This window comes from Quercus robur, chromosome 3 (genome assembly GCF_932294415.1).
Source record: "Quercus robur chromosome 3, dhQueRobu3.1, whole genome shotgun sequence".
Lineage (NCBI taxonomy): Eukaryota > Viridiplantae > Streptophyta > Magnoliopsida > Fagales > Fagaceae > Quercus > Quercus robur.
In genome coordinates, this window is record NC_065536.1 from 29,891,578 (window position 1) to 29,914,230 (window position 22,653).

General features: G+C 39.8%; 1 protein-coding gene and 1 pseudogene across 1 annotated transcript; both read right to left on the reverse strand.

Moving 5' to 3' along the window:
- Positions 1–3,161: 3,161 nt before the first annotated feature.
- LOC126717742 (loganic acid O-methyltransferase-like) lies at positions 3,162–6,257 on the reverse strand (annotated as a pseudogene).
- Positions 6,258–14,413: 8,156 nt separating this feature from the next.
- LOC126719496 (uncharacterized) lies at positions 14,414–15,505 on the reverse strand. Its single transcript, XM_050422042.1, has one exon. It carries the CDS (start codon positions 15,503–15,505, stop codon positions 14,414–14,416), a length of 1,092 nt encoding a protein of 363 aa, XP_050277999.1.
- Between the last annotated feature and the right edge of the window lie 7,148 nt (positions 15,506–22,653).

Genomic DNA, 22,653 nt, shown 5'->3' on the forward strand with positions numbered 1-22,653 from the left:
TTTGGCGGCTCAGTCGCGGGTATGTCAAGTCGCGAGCTTCAGTCGCATCTTCGCTGGTCATTTTTGGCGACTTGTTCATGAGTGGAAGGTCCAGTCGCGAGGTTCACTCAGAGATTTTCGCGGCTCAACTCGCGACTCACTCGCGGGTAGACCTTCCAGTCGCGAAAAACACTTAGAAAAATTTTTCAAAATTTTGTTCTTGAGCTGGCGATTGTGTGGCGACTTAATCAAGTCGTGAAAATCGCGTGTTTTGCAGAAACAGGAGCAGTTTTTAAACTTTTTTCAGTTTTCCCTCGAACTTTTGTGACTGTTCATCTTCTCTCTAAACTCTCTCCCTCCCAAACACTCCGTGCTCCCATCTCCAATCTCTATTGTTGCACTCTTATAGCTCAAAATCGTCAAGTTACAGGTATGGGTTTTCAGTTTTACACTCTTTTCTACCTGATTTTGTGCTTTTACCCTTTGATTTTTCGCATATGTTTGTGATTTTGAAATGGGTTTATGTTTCGGTTTCTGCTACTTGTTTATGCTTAGCTTGTGGATGCTGTTACTATAGTTTGTGTTGATGATGGTCATATCCTTATTGCTCTTCATCTTGTGCTAGGCTAAGTGTTTCTTTTATTTTAATCTGAACTTTGAGCTGTTGAGTTGTTTCTATTGGTTCATTTTGAGGTTGTGTGTTTTACTGTGCTAAATTTGCATGTTTTATTGTGTTAATCTGTTGGGAGCTTCTGTTAGGCTCAAAATACTGTTTGTGTGTCATATCATTTTTCCATTATCTGTCTCAATGTCATTTATCTGCCTTTAGGATAGTTTCTCCATGTTGTTCATGTGTTTCCTATCCTAGGCTTGGTTTATCCATGTGATTGAACTAAGTAGCTTATTGTTTAAGTTTTCAAAGTTCATTTGTATGGTTGATATCTCTTTGTTAATTACATGGTTCTGACTGGTTATGCACATATATTGCTCTATGTTGTTGTGGCCTTTTCTGATTATTCACAGATGGCTCCCTCACCTCAGAAGAAGAAATCTACTGCAAAGAAGGCTGACAAAAGATTAAAGATGGATTCTAAACTGTTTAGGTCAGTTCACCACTTTGAGAGATACAAGGATAACTTCTTGAATGCAGGAATCATTCAAGAAAGATTTGTAGATTTGGAGGACTTAAGGCAAACTTTTATTCCCAGCTGTTTTGAAGGGAGAGGATGGGAAAAGCTTCTGAGTGGTTTCCCTGTTGTGTGTGAACCCTTAATTAGGGAATTTTACTCAAATGCTGTGATAAAGAATAATGAATTAAGTTGCTGGGTGAGAGGTAAAGAATTTGTCTTGGATGCTCATGTCATAGATGATGCCTTAGGGCTTGAAGGATTAGATGAAGAAGAATTTATCAATTACAAGGATAGGAGTGTTTCTATTGAAACAGTTCAACAAAGGATAGGTGGGCAGAGAGAAGGGAAATGCTTGAATACCACTGCCTTTCCAGTGGACATGAGGTGCCTTACAATAATCATGATGTTTAACCTCTATCCCATTAAGAAATTGACTGCAATCAATTGTGCTAGAGCAGTTTTTCTGATGGATCTCAAAGAAAAGAATTTCATAGACATAAGTTCCCACATTTATGACACCATTGTGGATGAAACTAGAACAACCTCTAGGCCTAAATTGATCTTTCCCAGTTTGCTAATGAGGATTTTTAGAAGGAAGGGTGTTCCAATCCCTCAAGACATCAGTCCCATGTCCACACCCTCTGCAATTAACAAGCTTACCTGCAAAAGGATAAGTGTTAGGCTTCCAGGAGAAGAAGATGAAGGTGATGAAGGAGAGGCTGTCCCAATGGAAACAGAAGCAGAGGCAGCAGGGCATGCATCAACCTCAACACCTAGGAGGAGTGGCAAAAGACATAGAGCTTCAACTTCTGCAGATACACCTCCAGATGCTTTCCAGATCATTCTGGAAAGGCTTGATGGGATCAGGGCAGTCCAAACTGAGCACTCTAACAGGATGAGAGCCATGCAAGACCAGATTGATGTCTTGGCTGCTAAACTTGACAGCTTCACAACTCAGCATGACTAGTGACCCTTTGGCCATTCCTGTCAAAAAGGGGGAGAAGTTCATTGATGATTGAGAAGTAGAAAAGCAGCTCTTAAGGGGGAGTAATTAGTTGAGGGGGAGTTGCCCAAAACAGAAACTTTGTTTATATATGTTTTTTATTTGGGTATTCTTAGTGTTTTTATGGTTTTGATACACTGTGTTTTGGTGTATAGCTGTTTCTAACTCATTTCATATACTCTTGGTTTAAACTTTAATATATTTTGATGATGTTATTCAGGATGCTATTGGTTTGTACCCATGTGCTTTTGTAAGCTTTTAGGGTTATTGTTTTATGCATAGTTTGTAGGCTTTATGGTATGTACCTTGCTTAGTACAGCCTTTATGCTATGTTGAAATCAGTACTTTAATCTAAATGTTCTGCATTTTGGTTTATGTACTGTCACTCTTGTGCCCTTGTAGGATTGTTCCTAGATGCATATGCCTTGTGTGCAATGCATTGGTTGAGTGTTGAGTATACAAGTGTCTTGCCTTGTGCTTGTTAACTTGTATGTCCTTGTGTTCATTCCAAGTGTGAATGAGCACTGTGATCACTACCTTGTGGTGTTCACTTGGTTGATCAAGCCATGGTTTGTCTACTAACTCCATCTTTGCTTGATCACATATTGCCTGTTTCATATGCATTTATAATTTTCTGCTTACAATGATCATGGTGTATTGTTGTGTTTCATGATCATGTCCATTATTTTCTCAGGATTAAGAGTTCATGTAAATAGAAGTCGTGGGATTTATTATTCATTTGACAGTTGTTAGGAGAATAATAAGTCTCACAGCGGTCCAATTCAATATGTCTTAAATCTTAAAACATATCAACTAGAAGTCTCCACTTCCATGATCAAGACAAGTCATATTAGTTGATATGTTCTAGTTTATGCGGATGAAACGCCCAATTTCATCACCAACTACAAACTAAAATTCTGAGTTTACAAAGAACTTGTATTTTATATCTTCTGTGACTTTTCACATAAATCACATACTATGCATCTCATGGACTATATGATAATGTCCGAATATTCATGTTACCATTATTTTAGATAATAATAAAACAACTTTATTAATCACAACATTAAGTTATACATAATTTCATAAATAATATCATACTTAGCATCATACAATAGGATTTAAGGGCACTAATCCTAAAAATAAAAATTGGTTAAGTCCCTATTGTTATGGACCTTTATTTGTAGCTAATATTAAAGTTTCTTTGTGACAAAGAAATAAAATTTCTGCTGATGCATATGCAAATTTGTGACAATAAGAAGTCTTATGTGTGCTTCCAAAGCCGCATCATATGCGTTTCAAAACCATAAACAGTTGGTTTCCTTCATTGCATTTTGATTCCAACAGGCCGATAAACTCTCCATGTTTCTTACAGTATCGATCAAATAGTTCATCAATAATCTCAGTTCCAAAATGTTTGTTTATTATACCCTCCATGGCAGCTCTAAGGTGCATTGTGAATGCCTGGCTACTGAGGTCACCAGCTCTTGCCCAAGGTTGTATTATCTCCATTCTTTCAATGCTAAAACACTCATTTCTTTCCACCAGTTGTGTCATCTCCTTGGGTGAGGCAACATAAATAGGCACGTTAAAGGAGTCCACCTGAACTTCACTAATTAATCCCTGCAAAGGTAAGAGTAGACATTTTAGTTTGAGAATACTAAAATTATTACCGATTTTACCAGAAAAGGCCTACAACCTAACGTGGTGGTGGATGCAATTGGTCCTATTTAAATAACATAATAAATGAGTATTTGAATTATTGTGATTTGTAAACACTTTAGTTCGCAAAGCATATGTAACAAAATTTATAATATCTCCAACATCATTAGTTTTGTTTTTACACATATGGAACATAAATCGTTCTTAGGACAATGCATAAGCATAACTAGGAGAAGTGACACACTCCAACCCCTACAGAAGAGATCCTCATGAAGTGGTTTTCTTTTTAAGTTGTTTGCCAGGCAAATTGCTTGTACATTATATAGACTAGTTAAAGTACTCCATGGTCCTAGCAAAATTCTATTATCAGATGAGTATATAAGAGTTTAGGTTTTACAAAATTTTGTATTTTGAAGTTCTAAATTCTAAGTTCATATGCTGACATTTAGTGTAAGTTCAATAAATTTACTTGTAGTGATCTATTTGACTTGGAAAAGCTTCTAGTGCAAAAAGTAATAGCTGATTGCTAGCTTACCTCCTTTGCCAGATCCATGAGGCAGTGTCCCAGGATATCAAACGTCAATCCTGTTACTGAACTAGAATGAGGAATCCCATTTGGAATTCCTGGCATATTAAGCACCATTAGTCCACCCACAACAAGCTCTTTAGCCCTACCATCTAAAAAGGTTGTTATGTCCTTAGCAAATTAGGCTGTATAAGCTTGAGCTACTTCGTCTGGGGCACTTTCATAGTGAACCCTCCCCTTGTTCCATGCCGCAGAGTTCTTATTTAGCAGCTCTTCTGGCACCTTAGAGAGCCATTGGAGTGCAAAAGATGAATGCACAAAATCGAGAGAGAAATCAGGGAATAGCCGACCATGGAAAGACCCTGGCACTCCAGTTGCAAAGTATGACCTTTCTGGTGGGAGAGAGGCAAAGAGGGTATTAAAATCATTAGATGTATGATCATTGAAGAACACTTGAAATTCAGGCATATGAGAAGCAAAGCCTTGGGATTGGTACTTTTGTTGCACAGCATCTATTATATTTTGCATAGCAATGAAGGTATTTGGCCCAACTGAACATCCCAAATCTGCTATGCGGAATGCGCTCTTTGAACTAGAAATTTGTTTTTCTACATCAAGCTTCTCCGCAATTACATCATCAATTATTGCCTTCACAGAATTTGCACCTGCCTTCTGCATACTAGGTATGTCAATCATGGTAGTTTTCGACTTTTTTAAATGTCACTTTTTATTATATATATTTTTCTTTTCTTTTCTATTTTTAAACAATCCTATTTAAAAAAAAAAAATGAAAAATAAGATACACCGGATGGACATTAGGTTTTTCTAAATGGACACTAAGTTAAGTATGTCATTATTAACATATGCACAAGTATACAACATGAATCATTGGTATGGTTAAGTTGTGGTTATAAACTTATAATTGATTTTGTAAATGAATCCACTGGCTTATTGGCAGCATTTCTCTCTTTTTGACAACTATGACTAAAACACGTCAATAGAATACACAGCATTTGAAGAAAAGATAAATTTTCAAAAAAAAAAAAAAAATTCACTAGAACTTTTCTATATTATTAGAAAAATAAACAACACATTCTATTAGCCAATAAAGGAGGTCTTAATATTTTATATATGAGTTGAGTTCAAGTTACACATAGTATAACTCTAAACAATATTATACCACCCAATAACTTGTTATTGAATTCATATTTTAAAAATCTCACCGTTAAATTACATCTTTTATATGTTCTTAATATGCATGTCAATTTTCATGCCAATCAGATGTTATTTACCATTCAATCCATAAACTCATCTTTTGTGAATTATTTTAATCTACAAAAACTTCAAATTTAAACAATTAATTGATGATATGACTATTAATATTTGATTATTTTGAAATTTTGCGAGTATGGAGAACAGATAATGAAATCTAACAATGAATTTGTCAAAATTCACACAAATTAAAAAAATATTGGTAGGTATAACATTTCTTAAAATTATATTATGTGTAACTTGAATATATGGATATAAATAATTTTATTTTATTTATTTACTTTGCAAAACAAATAAATTAAATTTATTCTATTGGTTAAAAGGGGTTTCTTCCATTTGGGGCTTGATAGCAACATGTTGTAGCCCAAAGATTTATCAGCATGCACATTATATGGCTGGTAAAAATTCATTACCAAATGATATACACATTAGTATGCAACATGCCTAGCCAAATAAGATTAGAAGATAGTTCTCAAAAAAAAAAAAAAGTTTAGAAGAGAGGAAGATATAGGAGAAAAATAGATAATAAAATTGAAGAAACCTGGAGATAGGAGTTTTTGGTATAACTATTACTGCCATCTCCGCCGATCATTGGATAAGATTCAGGCACTATGTTTGTATTGTTACTCATCGCTCTCTCTCTCTCTCTGCTTGTGTTCTTACCAAGTTATGCCAGCTGATAGGAGCAATTTGTTTTATATTCTTAACATTGTGATTGCACTTTGACAATGATTGGTTAACCAGCCACAATTTAATAACCATTGCCTAGAAATAATGTTAATAATAATAAGGCGCCTGATATTATAAAATTTTGTGCGCTTTCAAGTTTTGACATATGGATTTTTCCAAAAAAAAAGTTTTGACTTATGGATTTTTCAAAAAAAAATGTTTTGACTTTATGGAAGAGGGTGGTTTTTTATTTATTTTTTATGACAATCACGACAAAAACAAAAGGACAGATGTTCCCATTTCCCAATAAAATATCCATACACTAATTTTTTTAATTATTCTTTAAGTAGTTCATAATTTTCATTGCATTCTCAACTCTACCGACCAATGATGCTAAGGACACATAATTTTACAACTTTTGACATAATTTTCCATGTGTTAAGTTGTAAATCATGAAAGTGTGACCATTTGGTCTCAATCATTCATATCTCGCTACATAATGATTTGTGACAATAATTGTGGACAATTTTTTTTTTTATTTTTTTTATTTTTTTTATTTTTTTTTTATGTTCCTAATATTTTATTGTACAAAAATCCAATGATAGACTTTTCCAATTGAAAATTCTTTATATTTTTCTCATTTATATTTGCTTGTTTGGCTAAAAAGGTGAGGATTAGTTCGACATTGGACCCACCAACATAAACGAGAAAATATATCATGCATCAGATGTATGTTTCTTCTTTCTCACTGGAGGTAGACCTCACATGTGGGATCCACTTTTATGTGAAGGAAAAAAAACATACATCCAATGCATGGTATACCACCTTCACATGAATCCATTGTCTCTCTACCTAAAATTATTATTATATTCATGAGTCAAGACATCAACATTGAATTACAAGAGGAAATTATTTCGAAAATTATTAACAAATTTAATTACAAGTATCTAAGAAAGTAGTCATCTCTCTCCTAAATATGTTCAGAATAAGATATAATTCCTAACCCTTTTATATATATAAATGTATATTTTTGCTTTTTGGGGTCGGGGCAAAGGAAAGTCTGAGCCTAATCAGTAATCACAACTAGGACAAAATTGGCTTTTGCCCTTTTCGGGTTAAAAAAGCAGCATTTTGCCCCATTTTCCAAACTAATTAGGGGAATGCCCCTCTTTTGAAACTCAATTTTCTCAAAATTGAGTTAAGCCCCATAGTGGCATTTTAAGAAGCCTATAGTGACGTTTTAAGGAGTCTATATTGGCGTTTTGGAACTCGAGCTATAGGTAAAAAAAATAAAAATAAAAAACTTGCATGGAACTCGAGTTAATGGAGCTCGAGTTCCAAAACGCCACTATAAGTTCTTAAAGCGTCACTATAGGCTCCTTAAAATGCCACTATAGGGCTCTAGAATTTTTTTTTTTTTTTTTTACTCAATTTTGAGAAAATCAAATTTCAAAAAATGGACATTTCTCTAATTAGTTTAGGAAATGAGACAAAATGCTTCTTTATTTGCCCGAAAAGGGCATTTGTCAATTTTGTCCCAACAACTAGCACGGATTAATTAAGGTAAAGTGTCGTGAAATACTTGTACATGCTTTATAGTATTTTTTGTGTTAAGTGTTATTTTCAACAACCAAACAACTTTATTTATTCTATTATTATTGGTTGTGAGGGAAAACTTATAAATAGGAGTAAAGAAGAAAATATATGAAATGGACCCATCACTATACGCAAGAAAACCTAACGAAGGAGGCGTTTTAATTAATGAGAAATTTCCATTTGGCTAATCATAATTCCAAGCTACGAGGTTGACACGGCAAAGCAATTACAACTTAGTTGGCTCGTTTCATACTCTTTCTAACATAGATAGACACCTGAAATAAAACCAGTTGAAATAGTAAAATAATGACATCTTAGCCTCTTAGATAAGAAACTAATAGAAAATATGATTTTAGATAGAAATAGGAGAATATATGGACGTGGTTAAACCTAATTAAGTAATATGTTAAGAATTCATAATTGCTAAAGATTAAAAAACTCTCCTCTAGGGTAGGAGCGCTCCCTCTCGTTCCCGTACGAGGTTTCTTTCTCCCTTAGTTCCTCTAAGGGTTTGCTTTTTCTTTTTTCTTTTTTTTTTCGGTGCCATCTACGTTTGAATCATGGAGGACGATGTGAGTAGTAGTCTGGAAAACATGAAGCTGACTACTGACGAGGAGGAGGTTATTCCTATTTCGGATGAGGGACGGATAGCAGAGATTGAAAGTTGCTCTCAGAGTTTGCTGGGGAAGTTTCTCACGTGTAGGTCTTTTAATAAAAGGGCTGCTCAAGGAACTATCAAGCGGGCATGGGGGTTGGAGAATCGGGTTCAGGTGGTCGAGGTTGGGGCAAATCTCTTCCAGTTCAAGTTTATTTCAGAGTTTGACATGAATAGGGTTCTAAAAGGAGGGCCATGGACCTTTGATAACCAAGTATTATTACTGGTTCGGTGGAAACCAGGGATGACTGCTGCCAACGTGAGGTTTGAGACGGCATCCCTTTGGGTGCAAATATGGGGAGCGCCGTTTGACATGGCTTCTCCGGCAGTGGCTGAGGCAGTGGGTGGACGGCTAGGTGTTGTGGAGGATGTGGAAAAGCGACGGCAGCTGGACGTCCCAAACTTTTTCATGCGCGTCAAAGTTGCTCTTCCGTTATCGAAACCTCTTCGGAGAGGGGCTTTTTTAGCAGATTCGAAGGGGCAGAAGTATTGGGTTACTTTCAAATATGAGCGACTTGCTCTGTTTTGCCATTACTGCGGATTGCTTGGGCATGACCTTCGACATTGTGCCCAATATTTTAGTGCAACAAAGAAAGGTGAGGAGGCAGATTGTCAATATGGGGATTGGATGAAGGCTACTGGGAGCAGAGCACGTTCACCAAATAGCCGTGCACGGTATCGGGATGAAACAGAGCGTGCGACGGAGAGTGAACCGGTCAGTTCACAGCAGGAGAATGGTAAGGCACGGAATGTGGATGATGGCGGCGGCGGGGGCGTTGGTGGTAGGGTTCGCATGACACAACTTGATGCTGGTTTGGCCGGGAAACACGGGTTTCTTCCAGAAAATTCGCTGCCAAGGTCCGTGATTCATGGAGAAAAGTTTACGGAGAGTTTGGAGCTGGAAGGGATGGTTGGGCCTACGTATGGGGGTGATAATCAAAGCCCAAGTATGGAGGGGCTTGGGGAGTCCTTTGGGCCTACGGACAAGGTTGATATTAAGGGGCTTTTGGACCATGTTGATGTTCAAGGAAATAGGCAGCAGGATAAAGATTGTGGGCCTCAAAGAATGGAGAAACATAGCAAGTGGACAAGGCTTACACGTATGGAGTTGGGCCCTGTGGATTTATTTAAAGAAGGGGCAAAGACTATCTTGGGGAAGAGAGGCAGTCAGGGAATGCAGCTGGATTTGCATGACAAAAGTGATGAGCGTGTGGGGAAGAAAGTAAAGGGTTGGGATGATTCTGAAATTGTTGGAGCGGCGGGGGTGTTGCAACACCCTTGCCGAGAGCAATGAGGATTTTAAGCTGGAACTGCCAAGGGCTTGGGAACCTTTGGACAGTTCAAAGCCTTCACAAATTAGTGAGGGAACAAGCTCCTGATATTTGTTTCTTAATGGAAACAAGGTTAGATCGAAGTGGTTTTGAGCAACATTGTGGTGACGTGCCTTTTAAAAATAAGTTGATAGTGAAAAAGCCAAATTCGGGTGGAGGTTTGGCATTGCTGTGGAAGGAGGAAGTGAATTTGGATGTGGTTAATTTTACTGACAATCATATTTTGGCTAAAGTGGTGGAATCTGATGGTTTTGTGTGGCATTTGACTGGATTTTATGGGTGGCCTGAAGCGAATGAAAAGAGGAGGTCATGGGCACTTTTATCTCATTTAAAGACTTTTGTTGAAGGTCCTTGGTGTTGCATTGGGGATTTCAATGCAATACTTCATGCTTCAGAGAAACAGAGTGTTAATGCGCCTTACTTTAATCAGATGGAGGATTTTCGAGTTGCGTTGGACACTTGTGAGTTGAAAGATTTGGGCTTCACTGGGCATAAGTTCACATGGACAAACAGACGGCCAGGTTCAGCTCATACAAAGCAACGGTTGGATAGAGCTACGGCTAATGAAAGCTGGTTTGAAAAGTTTCCTGCAAGTTTGGTTTCCCATTTATTTAGCCATGCTTCTGATCACATTCCTATTCTATTAGCAACCATGAATGATAGGCGGGTAAGGGGTAGGGGGGCTAGTGGTTTTAAGTTTGAGGAATGCTGGTTAATGTGGGATGATTGTGAGGAGGCCGTTTTGGAGGCTTGGACTAAAGGAGGACATGGTAGCATGGGGTTGAGTGGTTTGAGGGACCAAATCCAAAGTTGTGGGGCTGAGTTGTATGCATGGGGTTCTTCTAAAACTAAACCTGAAACAGAAGAGATTAAAAGATTACAGAAGAAGCTGGAGCTTTTGAATGCTAGTGAAATGACTGAAGAAAGCAGGAATGAATTTCTTTTACTGAGTAAACAGTTGGATGATTTATTATTAAAGCAAGAGGTTTTTTGGCGTCAAAGATCCAGGGTGTCCTGGTTAAAGTATGGAGACAGGAATACTGAATTTTTTCACTCTAAGGCTTCTCAACGAAGGCGTAGGAATTTTATTGAGGGAATAAAGAATGCTGATGGGGTTTGGGTGGAAGAAGTGGATGAGGTAGCAGCGGTAGCTTCTAACTATTTTATGAATATTTTTAAAGCTGGTACTTGTGACAAATTGGAGGAATGTCTTGATGCGGTTGATTGGAAGATGTCTGCTGATATGTTGGAGGTGCTATCCAGGCCGTACAGCAGTGAGGAAGTTAGAACAGCGTTGTTTCAGATGGGACCAACAAAGGCTCCTGGACCCGATGGTATGAATGCCCTTTTCTATCAAAATTTTTGGCATATTGTTGGTTCTGAGGTGACTGAGGCTGTGTTAGATTTTCTGCATACTGGTCATATGGTACCTGATATTAACTATACTCATATAGTTTTAATTCCTAAAGTTAAGAAACCGGAGAAAATGGCAGATTTCAGACCTATTAGCCTTTGCAACGTGATTTATAAAATTATTTCTAAGGTTTTGGCGAACAGGTTGAAACTGATTTTGCCACAGTTAATTTCCCCTACTCAGAGTGCTTTTGTACCTGGACGCCTTATCACTGATAATGTGCTGGTTGCCTATGAGACTTTGCATGCCATGCATAGTCGAAAGAAGGGGAAGAAGGGGGCATTAGCTCTTAAACTGGATGTAAGTAAGGCCTATGATAGGGTGGAGTGGGGTTTCCTTAAAGGCATGATGCTTAAATTGGGTTTTCCGGAGTTTTGGGTTGATAGGGTCATGTGTTGTGTCACTACACCTTCCTTTTCTGTCCGAATAAATGGAAAAGCTTATGGGAATATCACTCCTTCTAGGGGTATTCGACAAGGAGATCCGCTATCCCCTTATCTATTTCTGTTATGTGCTGAAGGTTTTACTTCACTTCTTGCTAGGAAAGAACTTGAAGGACGTTTACATGGGGTGGCTTTATGTCGAAATGCGTCGTCAATCTCTAATTTGCTCTTTGCTGATGATTCTTTGATTTTTTGTCAAGCTAATAACAATGAAGTGCAGGTGGTGTCTGATACCCTACAGTTGTATGCTGAAGCCTCGGGCCAATGTATAAATCTTGAGAAGTCCTCTGCTTATTTCAGTAGTAATGTGTCTGTGGAGCAGAAAACATGGATCGTTGACAAATTAAAGGTTAAGGAAGTGGCGAGGTTTGATAATTATCTGGGGCTGCCTACTTTGATAGGAAGAAGAAAATATGAGACTTTTGCTTTCCTGAAGGAGAGGGTTTGGAGGAAATTGCAGGGCTGGAAGGGGAAAATGCTTTCGAAGGCTGGCAAGGAAGTTCTTATAAAAGCAGTGGCTCAATCCATTCCCACGTATACCATGGGGGTGTTCCAGTTGCCGGGGAAATTATGTGATGAGTTGGACTCCATGTGTGCTAGGTTTTGGTGGGGCCAGGTTGGGGAGGAAAGGAAAATTCACTGGAAAAGTTGGAGTTTTTTAACACAGCCAAAAAAAGAGGGCGGAATGGGATTCAGAGATTTAAAATCTTTTAATTTAGCTATGCTAGCAAAACAGGGTTGGAGGTTGTTACAGGATAAAGGCTCTTTGTTGTATAGGTGTTTTAAAGCCAAATATTTTCCGCGGTGTGATTTTCTTGATGCTATGGATTGCCAAAATAGCTCTTATGTTTGGAAAAGTTTGTTAGCAGCTCAACCAATATTGAAGAAAGGGTGTTATTGGAGAGTAGGAAATGGGGCTTCAATTCGTGTGCTTAAAGATTGCTGGCTACCAAACCATCCAACAAAAAAAATATTGTTTCCACCTGAGGAGGAAATTTGGGAATGGAGAGTATCTGATTTAGTTGATTGGCAGACTCATCAGTGGGATAGAGAAAGAATAATGGCCATGTTTCATCAGTTTGATGCAGAAGCGATTCTTCAAGTTCCTTTAAGTAGGCGGGTTGCTCAGGATGGGTTGGTTTGGTCTTTTACAAAAAGAGGCAGATATACTGTCCGGTCTGGGTATTTTGTGGCAAAACAATTAAAGAAGGATGAGTTAAATGATGGGGAGTCGTCAGAGCACAGAGCACTTGGGTCCCTTTGGTCACGTCTATGGAAAGCAGCTGTTCCTAGCAAGATAAAGATTTTTTCATGGAGGGCTTGTCTTAATATTCTGCCCACACAAGATAATCTTATTCGAAGAAGGGTGATGGAGAATGCACGTTGTTGTCTCTGTCATCAAGAAACTGACACGGTTCTGCATGTTCTTTGGAGTTGTGGCGCGGCGCAAGATGTTTGGGCTGGGAGCTTGGGTAGACTTCAGAAATCTGGTACAGCACAGAACGATTTTTTGCAGTTGGTCACAGGTCTTCTGATGAAGCTTTCCGATGAGGAATGGAATCTGTTCTGGGTTACTTGTTGGCTGATATGGCACCAGAGGAATACGGTTATCCATGGAGGGGTTTTCTAGCATCCCTCAAGATCAGCCCAACGTGCAGTTGATTATTTGAAGGAGTATTCGATTGCACAAGACTCCTTGCATGTGCCTATCCCGAATCATGGTCCGGTACAGCAGACATGGCAGCCTCCACCAGAAACGTTTTTCAAGCTGAACTTCGACGGTGCTTGCTTTGATGAGGGTGCTGCATCAGGTTATGGGGCAGTGATTAGGAATGAAAAGGGTGACGTCATGGCTGCTTTAGCGGTTCGAGGAGGCGCTGTGCGTGACAGTGAGGAGGTGGAAGTGATGGCGTGCCGTAAAGCGCTTGAGTTTACCATTGATGCGGGTTTCACAGAGATAGTACTGGAAGGCGATAATGCTGTGGTGATGAAGATGATTACTCAGGCCCAACCAGACCTTTCACGTCTTGGCTTAATCTACGAAGATATCTGGTGTTTGGCTGCAGGGTTCAGGTCCATCTCTTATAATTGTATTAGGCGTAGTGCTAATGGTGTTGCTCATTCTTTGGCTAGGTTTGCTAGATTAATTGACAATGAAATTGTTTGGCTGGAGGAGGATCCTCCACCTGCTGTGGATGCTTTGTATTTGGATTCTTCTTTTCTTAATTAATGATATTGGTTCCGGTTTCAAAAAAAAAAAAAAGAATTCATAATTGACCTCAAAAATTTGAGATTAACACTTTTTTTGTTTGTTTAAATTCTTGTTAGTATAATCATATATTGAGATAATTTCCACCAAAAAGAATGTCGTAATCGTCATAGTGAGTCCCATATATATATATAGCCGCATTTTTTAAAACGCGGCTATAGCTCTTCAATACGTGGCTATAGAACATACTTTAGCCGCATTTTTTAAAGGCGGCTATAGGAGACAATTATAGCCACATTTTAAAAACGCAGCTATAACCTTCTACACACAATGTTCTTCCACACGAAATTTTTTACATTCTGTTGCGTGATATTTGCTAATAGTTTAGCTTCCACCCATTTGGTGAAATAATCGATGCCTACCACTAAAAACTTCATCTGCCTTGTGCCCAGAGGAAAGGGACCCAAAATGTCTAGTCTCCATTGTGCAAAGAGCCAAGGTGCCATCATCGAGGTGAGGTACTCTTATGGTTGTCTGGGGACGTTACTAAACCATTGGCATTGGTCGCAGACCTTGACGTATGCTTTAGCGTCAACTTTCATATTTGGCCAATAATACCCTACACGGACGACCTTGTGGACAAGTGACTTGGCTCCTGAGTGATTGCCACACGCTTCTTCATGAACTTCTCTCAGTACGAAGTTTGCTACGTAGTTTGCTTCGTCCGGAGCCAAGCATCTAAGATAAGGTTGAGAAAAACCTCTCTTGTATAGCACTTCGTCCATAAGAATGTACCTAGTCGATCTCACCCTCAACTTCCTATCTTTGTCCTTCTCTTCTGGTAGTCGTCCATCTCTCAAATATGATATAATCGGGGTCATCCAATTTCCTCTGCTCTCCCCCTGTTGTACTTCTGGGATATCTATACTTGGCATATACTGAACTTCATCAAATTCGTCCATAGATTCATTTGCTGAGGCTTCTTTTGCTATAGTATCAACTTCCACGTTCTCCTCCCTTGGGATTTGAACGACGTCAGCTTTTTCAAATCTTTTCATAAGGCGCATCACCCTACTAAGGTATTTCCTCATCCGTTCTTCCTTTGCTTCATAGATCCCATTTACTTGCCCCATGACCAACTGAGAATCCCCCAAGACGAGTATAGACTTGGCTTCCACAAACTTAGCTAATTCTAGTTCTTTGAGAAGGGCTTCATACTTAACTTCATTGTTAGTTGCTTGGTATTGTAGACGAACCTTATGTTTCAGTTTGTCTCCTTCTGGGGATTGTAGGACCACACCAATTCCACCTGCATGTCGTGTAGACGAACCATCCACATGGACGACCCATCTCTTACTGTCTTCTGTCTCATCATGATTTGGGGTAAACTCCGCAATGAAATCTGCTAGTGCTTGAGCTTTTATGGCATGCCTTGGTTGATATCTAATGTCAAACTCACTGAGCTCTATAGCCCACTGGATCAATCGTCCTGCAGCTTCTAGTCTATTCATCTCATTCTTGAGCGGATGATCTGTCATGACATTAATGACATGTGCTTGGAAATAATACCTCAGCTTCCTGGAAGCGGTGATCAATGCGAAGGCTAATTTCTCCATTTGTGGATATCATCCTTCCGCTCCCCTCAATGCCTTACTCGTATAGTACATAAGTCTTTGCACTTTATCTTCTTCTCTTATCAATGCTGAACTCACGGCATGCGAGGTTACTGCTAAGTATAAATACAACTCCTTTCCCACCATGAACGGACTCAGCAATGGAGCCATGGTAAGGTATGCCTTCAGATCTTCGAAAGCTCTCTGACACTCATTGGTCCATTCGAATGCTTTTCTAAGAACCTTAAAAAATGGCAAACATTTGTCAGTGGCTTTAGAGACAAACCTGTTAAGTGCAGCAACTCGTCCAGTGAGGGATTGGATTTCTTTGGTATTTTGTGGAGGCTTCATGTTCAGTATTGCTTGAATTTTATCAGGATTCGCTTCAATTCCCCTGTGGGAGACCATAAAGCCAAGGAATTTCCCTGATGATACTCCAAAAGCACATTTGCTAGGATTCAGCTTCGTGTGATACTATCTTAGTGTGTCAAATGTCTCCTACAAGTCGTCTAGATGCCAACCCTCATCCTGACTCTTCAGCAGCATGTCATCTACATAGACTTCTACATTCTGCCCAATATGTGGAAGAAACATGTGGTTGACCAATCTCTGATATGTTGTCTCTGCATTCTTTAAGCCAAATGGCATCACCTTATAATAGAATAAGCCTTGAGTGGTGACAAATGATGTTTTCTCTTGGTCTGCCTCATCCATCCTTATCTGATTGTATCCAGAAAAAGCATCCATGAAGCTAAGCAACTTGTGGTCCGCAGTAGAGTCTACCAACTGGTCAATGCGTGGTAGCAAATAACTATCCTTGGGGCAAGCCTTGTTTAAGTAAGTGAAATCTACGCACATTCTCCACTTGCCGTTTGCCTTTTTGACCATTACTACATTAGCCAACCAATCCGGGTAGTACACTTCCCGAATAAACTTCGCCACCATCAACTTTTAAACCTCTTCTTTGATAGCATCATCTCTTTCAGGGGCAAACACCCTCTTCTTTTGCCTCACTGGCTTGGAGGAAGGACATACATTTAGACGGTGGGCAATGACACTAGGGTCTATACCCGGCATGTCCTCATGACTCCACGTAAACACATCAATATTTTTCTTCAAAAACTGGACAAGGTCCTTCTTAATCTTCTCTTCTAGATCTACTCCGACCCTGGTACACCTTTCAGGGTTATTTTCATCCAAGGAGATATCTTCCAATGCTTCGGTAGGCTCTGCTACAACTTTCCTTTCTTCAATATTCATGGCTTGAACTTTTTCATCCATGGCCAACATGGCCAGGTAACATTCTCTTACTGCTTGTTGGTCTCCTTGAACTTGTCCTACTCCATTTCTGTTGGAAACTTGACTGATAGGTGGTAGGTGGACGTAACAACCTTCTAAGTATTTAAAGTTGGCCTTCCGATTATGGCGTTGTAGGAGAATGAACAATCTACCACTAGGAAGTTCACGTCCTTGGTGATTTGTCGTGAGTATGCCCCCATTAGCACTGATAATGAAATAGTGCCTACAGGCTGTACTTTCATTCCGCCAAAACCTACAAGGGGGGAGTTCACTGGACGGAGCTGGTCTCATCCTAACCTCATCTGCTGAAAAGTTGGGTAATATAAAATGTCTGCTAAGCTTCCGTTGTCCACTAGCATTCTTCTGGTTATGTAATCAGCAATGAGCAAGGTGATGATGATAGCATCATCGTGAGGGTGATGAATTCTCTCAGCATCTTCATCTGTGAAGGTGATTGCTTGCTCGTCCGTGGACCTTGCCCTTGGTGATCGTCCAGAAAGTTGGACGCTCTGCACCACCTTTAAGTATGCTTTCTTGGACTTGGACGACTAGCTTGTCGAACTTCCCCCTATAATGACTGTTATTTCTCCGAGCGGTGGTCGCGATGATTCTTCCATCTTCCCTTTCAGTTTCTCATCCCTGTGGTCTCATCCAAGGAAATTCCTCAACTTCCCTTGCCTTATGAGATTTTCAATTTGCTGCTTTAAATCAAAACACTCATCTGTATCATGACTGTAATCCCTATGGAAGCGACAATACTTGTTTCTATTGCGCTTATTGGGATCTCCCTTCATTTTCTCCGGCCACTTCAAGGAAGGATCATCCTTGATTTGCATAAGGACCTACTCAAGTGGCACGTTCAAAGGGGGTATACTATTGGTTTCGCGCTGAAGAGCCTGGCTTCTTATTATCTCAGTCTTTCCTTTCTTCTGTCCATCCTTTCTTCCATCTGTCCTTTCTTTGGATGAGAGCCTTGCTCAGGATGGCGACTGGAGTTTGCTTCTACTCTCTCTGATCTCTTCCTCTTCTTAGCAATGATCACGTCTTCTGCATTCATAAAATTTTGAGCCGAATGGACGAGTTTAGCCATAGACTGAGGCTCTTTTTCATAGAGTTTATGTATAAACAAATCCGAATTCACCCCATTGTGGAAGGCCGTCAATAGGAGCTAATCATCTACCTCGTCCACATTCAGGGCTTCTCTATTGAAACGGGTGATGAACGACCATAGGCTCTTGTTCTCTCCCTGCTCTATGGTCAACAAGCTAGATGAGGAACGCTTTATTAACAAACAACTTGCTCAACTCTTTAAAAGAACTTACCGAATTCAGGGGTATTTTGCTGAACCAAACTCGTGCTGGGCCCTTGAGAGTAGTAGGGAAGATGTAAGGTTGAACTTATTCAACCATCTAATTGGCTTTATTCCGTGCCAAATTTGCTTGTAATTCAGCATTTAGTAACCCTGTATTTAGGTGGGATTGTTGTAAGGGTAGTGAGTGAGATAGTGTGAAGATTGCTCAAGAGTGTGCAAGAAAACAGAGTGTCGCGGCTGGGACTCGCGGGTGGACTCGCGGCTTCAACCCGCCAGAAGATGCACACGTGCCAAGCATGCTGGAAGATGAACAGTCATGATAGCTGGAGCACTACAGGACAAAACAGGACAACTGGCCATACGGTTAACTCGCGACTGGATCTCGCGACTTGGTCAAGCCGCGAGCCACCCCTGTTTTGGAAAAACCTGACGTTTCGCATTCCTCTTCACTCCAGTATAAATACCCTTTTAACCCACGATTGAAAGAGAGCTTCCAGAGAGAATTTTGAGAGAGAAACCCTAAAGAAAAACCAGATTGTTTCACCCACAATCTCTACCTTAGAGTCTCATCAAATTCCCTCACTCTCTTCCTCTCCATTGTCAAATCCTTGAGAGGCTTTATACCAAACCTGGTTCTCACCATTATCATCTCTGTGAGACAGTCGTTTGGGATTCTGGGAAGCAGTTAGGAAGGAGCCAATATTCATTGGTTGATGCTACGGTGTAGTAGCGGAATCCGGAAAGCTAGAAAAGAAAAAGGTTCGGCGCAACCTCGTTGGAGCAAGAAGCTTGGAGGGCTTAGGTGCATTGGGTAGATTAGGCTTGGAGGGTCTATTACTGTCCTTGTATCCCAACTGTATTTTCTAGTGGATTGATTACCGCTTGGAGGGCGGCGGAGAGGTTTTTCGCCGAGGTCTTCGGTTTCCTCTTCGATAACATATCTGGTGTTATCGCTGTGTTTGCATCTTCCTTCCTCTCTATCTCTGCCTTTACATTATCTGCTGTGGTTTATTTTGTTGTGGCTTAGATAGTTGTTTAATCAATTCCATGTTATAGCATATGTTAAGTTTCCGCACACTAGTTGTTTAACATATTGCGTGTGTTGATTAAATTGGTTTTTGGGGGTCTAAACGTTCAAAAGTGTTTTTGTACACGTTTTTGTACTTTCAATTGGTATCAGAGCAGGTACACAGCTGTTTGGTTTCATTACCATTTGTGTGATCCTAGACCCCTGAGTTGTGGTTGTTGTTTTTGTTTATACCATGTTGAATTGTAGCTCAAGTGTTTGTGAAAATGTCTCTATGCATATGACTGAAAGGTGTCTTACTGATGATCTTGCAAAGTTATTAATAACTAAGAAACATGCTAGAGTATTTGTTCACATGCTGAAATATCTTGAGAATCAGAATCTTGTCTTACACAGTAGCATATCTGAATCAAAATCATTGATTAAGAAATATAAAAGAAAGAATAGAATGTTGTGTGAGATGATTGAGAATCTGAAAATGAAAAATCAATTTAAAAGTAGCATGAAACCTGATGATGAGTTTGTGTTTGATGGTCAAGAGTGTCTGTCACATGTGAACCTATTTGTGCATACCTCATTAAAGGTGTTTAATGCATGTTTGTGGTATCTTGATAGTGGGTGTTCTCGCCATATGACAGGGGATAAGTCACTGTTTAAATCACTCAAAGAAAAGGTGGGTGATTATGTGACCTTTGGGGATGGAAGCCATGCTCAAGTCCTAGGCAAAGGAACCATCGAGATACCCGGTTTGCCTCTGTTGAAAGATGTGCTGTTCATACAAGGGCTGAAGGCGAATTTGCTGAGCATCACTCAAATTTGTGATGACGACTTCCTGGTACAATTCTCCAAGAAAGGATGTTTGATCATCAATAAAGAGGGGATTCAGGTTTTGGAAGGAAATCGGACTACGGATAATTGTTATGGAATAGTTCCCACGGCACCAATATCATGTAGAAGTGCTCGGGTAGATATGTTGGAGCTGTGGCATCACAGATTTGGGCATGCCAATTTCAAACAAGTAGCAAAGGTCTCCAAACTTGAAGCAGTCGAGGGACTTCCTAAGTTTGGAAAAGTAGAGAAGACCATTTGTAGTGCATGTCAAATGGGGAAGCAAACTAAGGCAAGTCATCACAAGGTAAATGTGATAGCCACCTCTCGTTGCTTGGAGCTACTTCATGTTGATCTGATGGGGCCCACCAGAACTGAAAGCCTAGGGGGAAAAAGATATATCATGGTCATTGTGGACGACTACTCAAGATACACTTGGGTTGAATTCCTTAGAGAAAAATCAGAAGCTTGTGAAAGGCTGGAGATTCTGTGCAAGAAATTACAAAATGAAAAGGGGATTCCAATAGCCAAAGTTAGAAGTGATCATGGGAGAGAATTTGAGAATGCAAGATTCGAGTCCTTCTGTGAGAAGAATGGCATTAAAAGAGAGTTTTCAGCTCCCAAAACTCCACAACAAAATGGAGTGGTAGAGAGAAAAAATCGTGTGATTCAGGAGATGGCAAGAGTCATGTTGCTTAACAAGCAAATACCTCAAAAATTTTGGGGAGAAGCTGTCAACACCTCGTGTCACATTGGCAATAGGATATTCTTTCGAGCTGGTACAAAGAAGACTGCATATGAGATATGGAATGAGAAGAAGCCTAAAGTGAAGTATTTCCGGGTATTTGGAAGTAAATGTTATATCTTAAATGATCGAGAGAATCTTGGGAAGTTTGATGCAAGAAGTGATGAGGGTATTTTTCTTGGCTACTCTACTACAAGTCGAGCATATAGAGTGTTTAACAAGAGAACAAAAACTGTGATGGAATCCATAAATGTCAAGATTGATGATGCCTTACCTAAGGTGGAAATGATTGATGATGTAGAAGGACCGAGCACCGAAGAGCCTGATGTTGAGGTAGAAGCTTTGGATATAGAAGGTGAAGAACCTATACCAGAAGTAGAATCGACTCCCATTAACCCAAGAAGAGAAACGAGATCGATGTCTAGAACTTCAAGCCCTCTTACTCCTCCAGAAGTTCATCCTCCTATCTCTCGTAGTGATGAAGTTTCCACTTCAAAAAGGCCATCCTCAAGAATTATCAAGAATCATCCAGAAAGTAATATAATAGGATCACTTGATGACGGTCTTCGCCTCAGGAAAGGAAATATTCTGCTAGCCAACCATGTAACATATCACTGTTACCTTGCACAGTTTGAACCAAAAAGGGTTGAAGAGGCTCTTCAAGATGAGAATTGGGTTGAGTCAATACATGATGAACTGAATCAGTTTGTGAGGAATGACGTGTGGGAACTTGCTCCACGGCCTGAGAACGTTCATGTTATAGGCACAAAGTGGATTTTTAAAAACAAAACTGATGAAGATGGAGAGATAATTCGAAACAAGTCTCGGTTGGTGGCTCAAGGATACACACAAGTAGAAGGGGTGGATTTTGATGAATCGTTTGCTCCGGTAGCAAGACTCGAATCCATTCGAATCCTCATGTCCATTGCGTGTACTTTGAAGTTCAAACTTTATCAAATGGACGTGAAGTGTGCTTTTCTGAATGGATATCTAAATGAAGAGGTTTTTGTTGAGCAACCAAAAGGATTTGAGGATCCTCATTTTCCAGATCATGTATTAAGATTGAAGAAAGCACTATATGGTTTAAAACAAGCGCCTAGAGCCTGGTACAATCGTCTTACACATTATCTTCTAGATAGAGATTTCAAGAGAGGGTACGCCGATCGAACTCTATTTGTCAAAAATGATGAAGATTATCTCCTTGTGGCACAAGTCTATGTTGATGACATAGTGTTTGGAGCAACTATCGAAGATCGTGCTACTGAATTTTCTGAGGAGATGAAGAAGGAGTTTGAGATGAGCATGGTGGGGGAGCTCACATTCTTTTTGGGTCTTCAAGTCAAACAACAGAAGGAGGGTATATTTGTATCTCAAGAGAAGTATGCTAGAAATATTGTCAAGAAGTTTGGCCTAGACTCCAAAAAACATGCCTCCACTCCCATGAGCTCTTCCACTAAACTGAATGTGGATTCATCAGGAGTAGAAGTAAGTCCTACATTGTATAGGAGCATCATAGGAAGTTTGCTCTACCTTACAGCAAGTAGACCGGACATTGCTTTCAGTGTGGGCGTTTGTGCCAGGTACCAAGCTAATCCGAAGGAATCTCATCTGACTGCTGCTAAGCGAATCATTCGATATGTGAGTGGTACTGCAAACTATGGTCTGTGGTATTCAAAAGACTCAAATGCGTGTCTTGCTGGGTATTCGGATGCTGACTGGGCTGGAAGTGTAGACGATCGGAAAAGCACTTCAGGCGGCTGTTTTTATCTTGGTAACAATCTTGTTTCGTGGATGAGCAAGAAGCAGAATTCAGTGTCTCTATCTACTGCAGAAGCAGAGTACATAGCTGCTGGAAGTTGTTGCACTCAGCTTCTTTGGATGAAGAAATTACTTCATGACTATGGAATTCCTCAAGAAACGATGTGTGTCTTCTGTGACAA

Bases quoted from the DNA above. Each gene is read 5' to 3' on its own strand.
- LOC126719496 (XM_050422042.1), bottom strand. From the start codon at position 15,505: ATGGAGAAATTAGCCTTCGCATTGATCACCGCTTCCAGGAAGCTGAGG.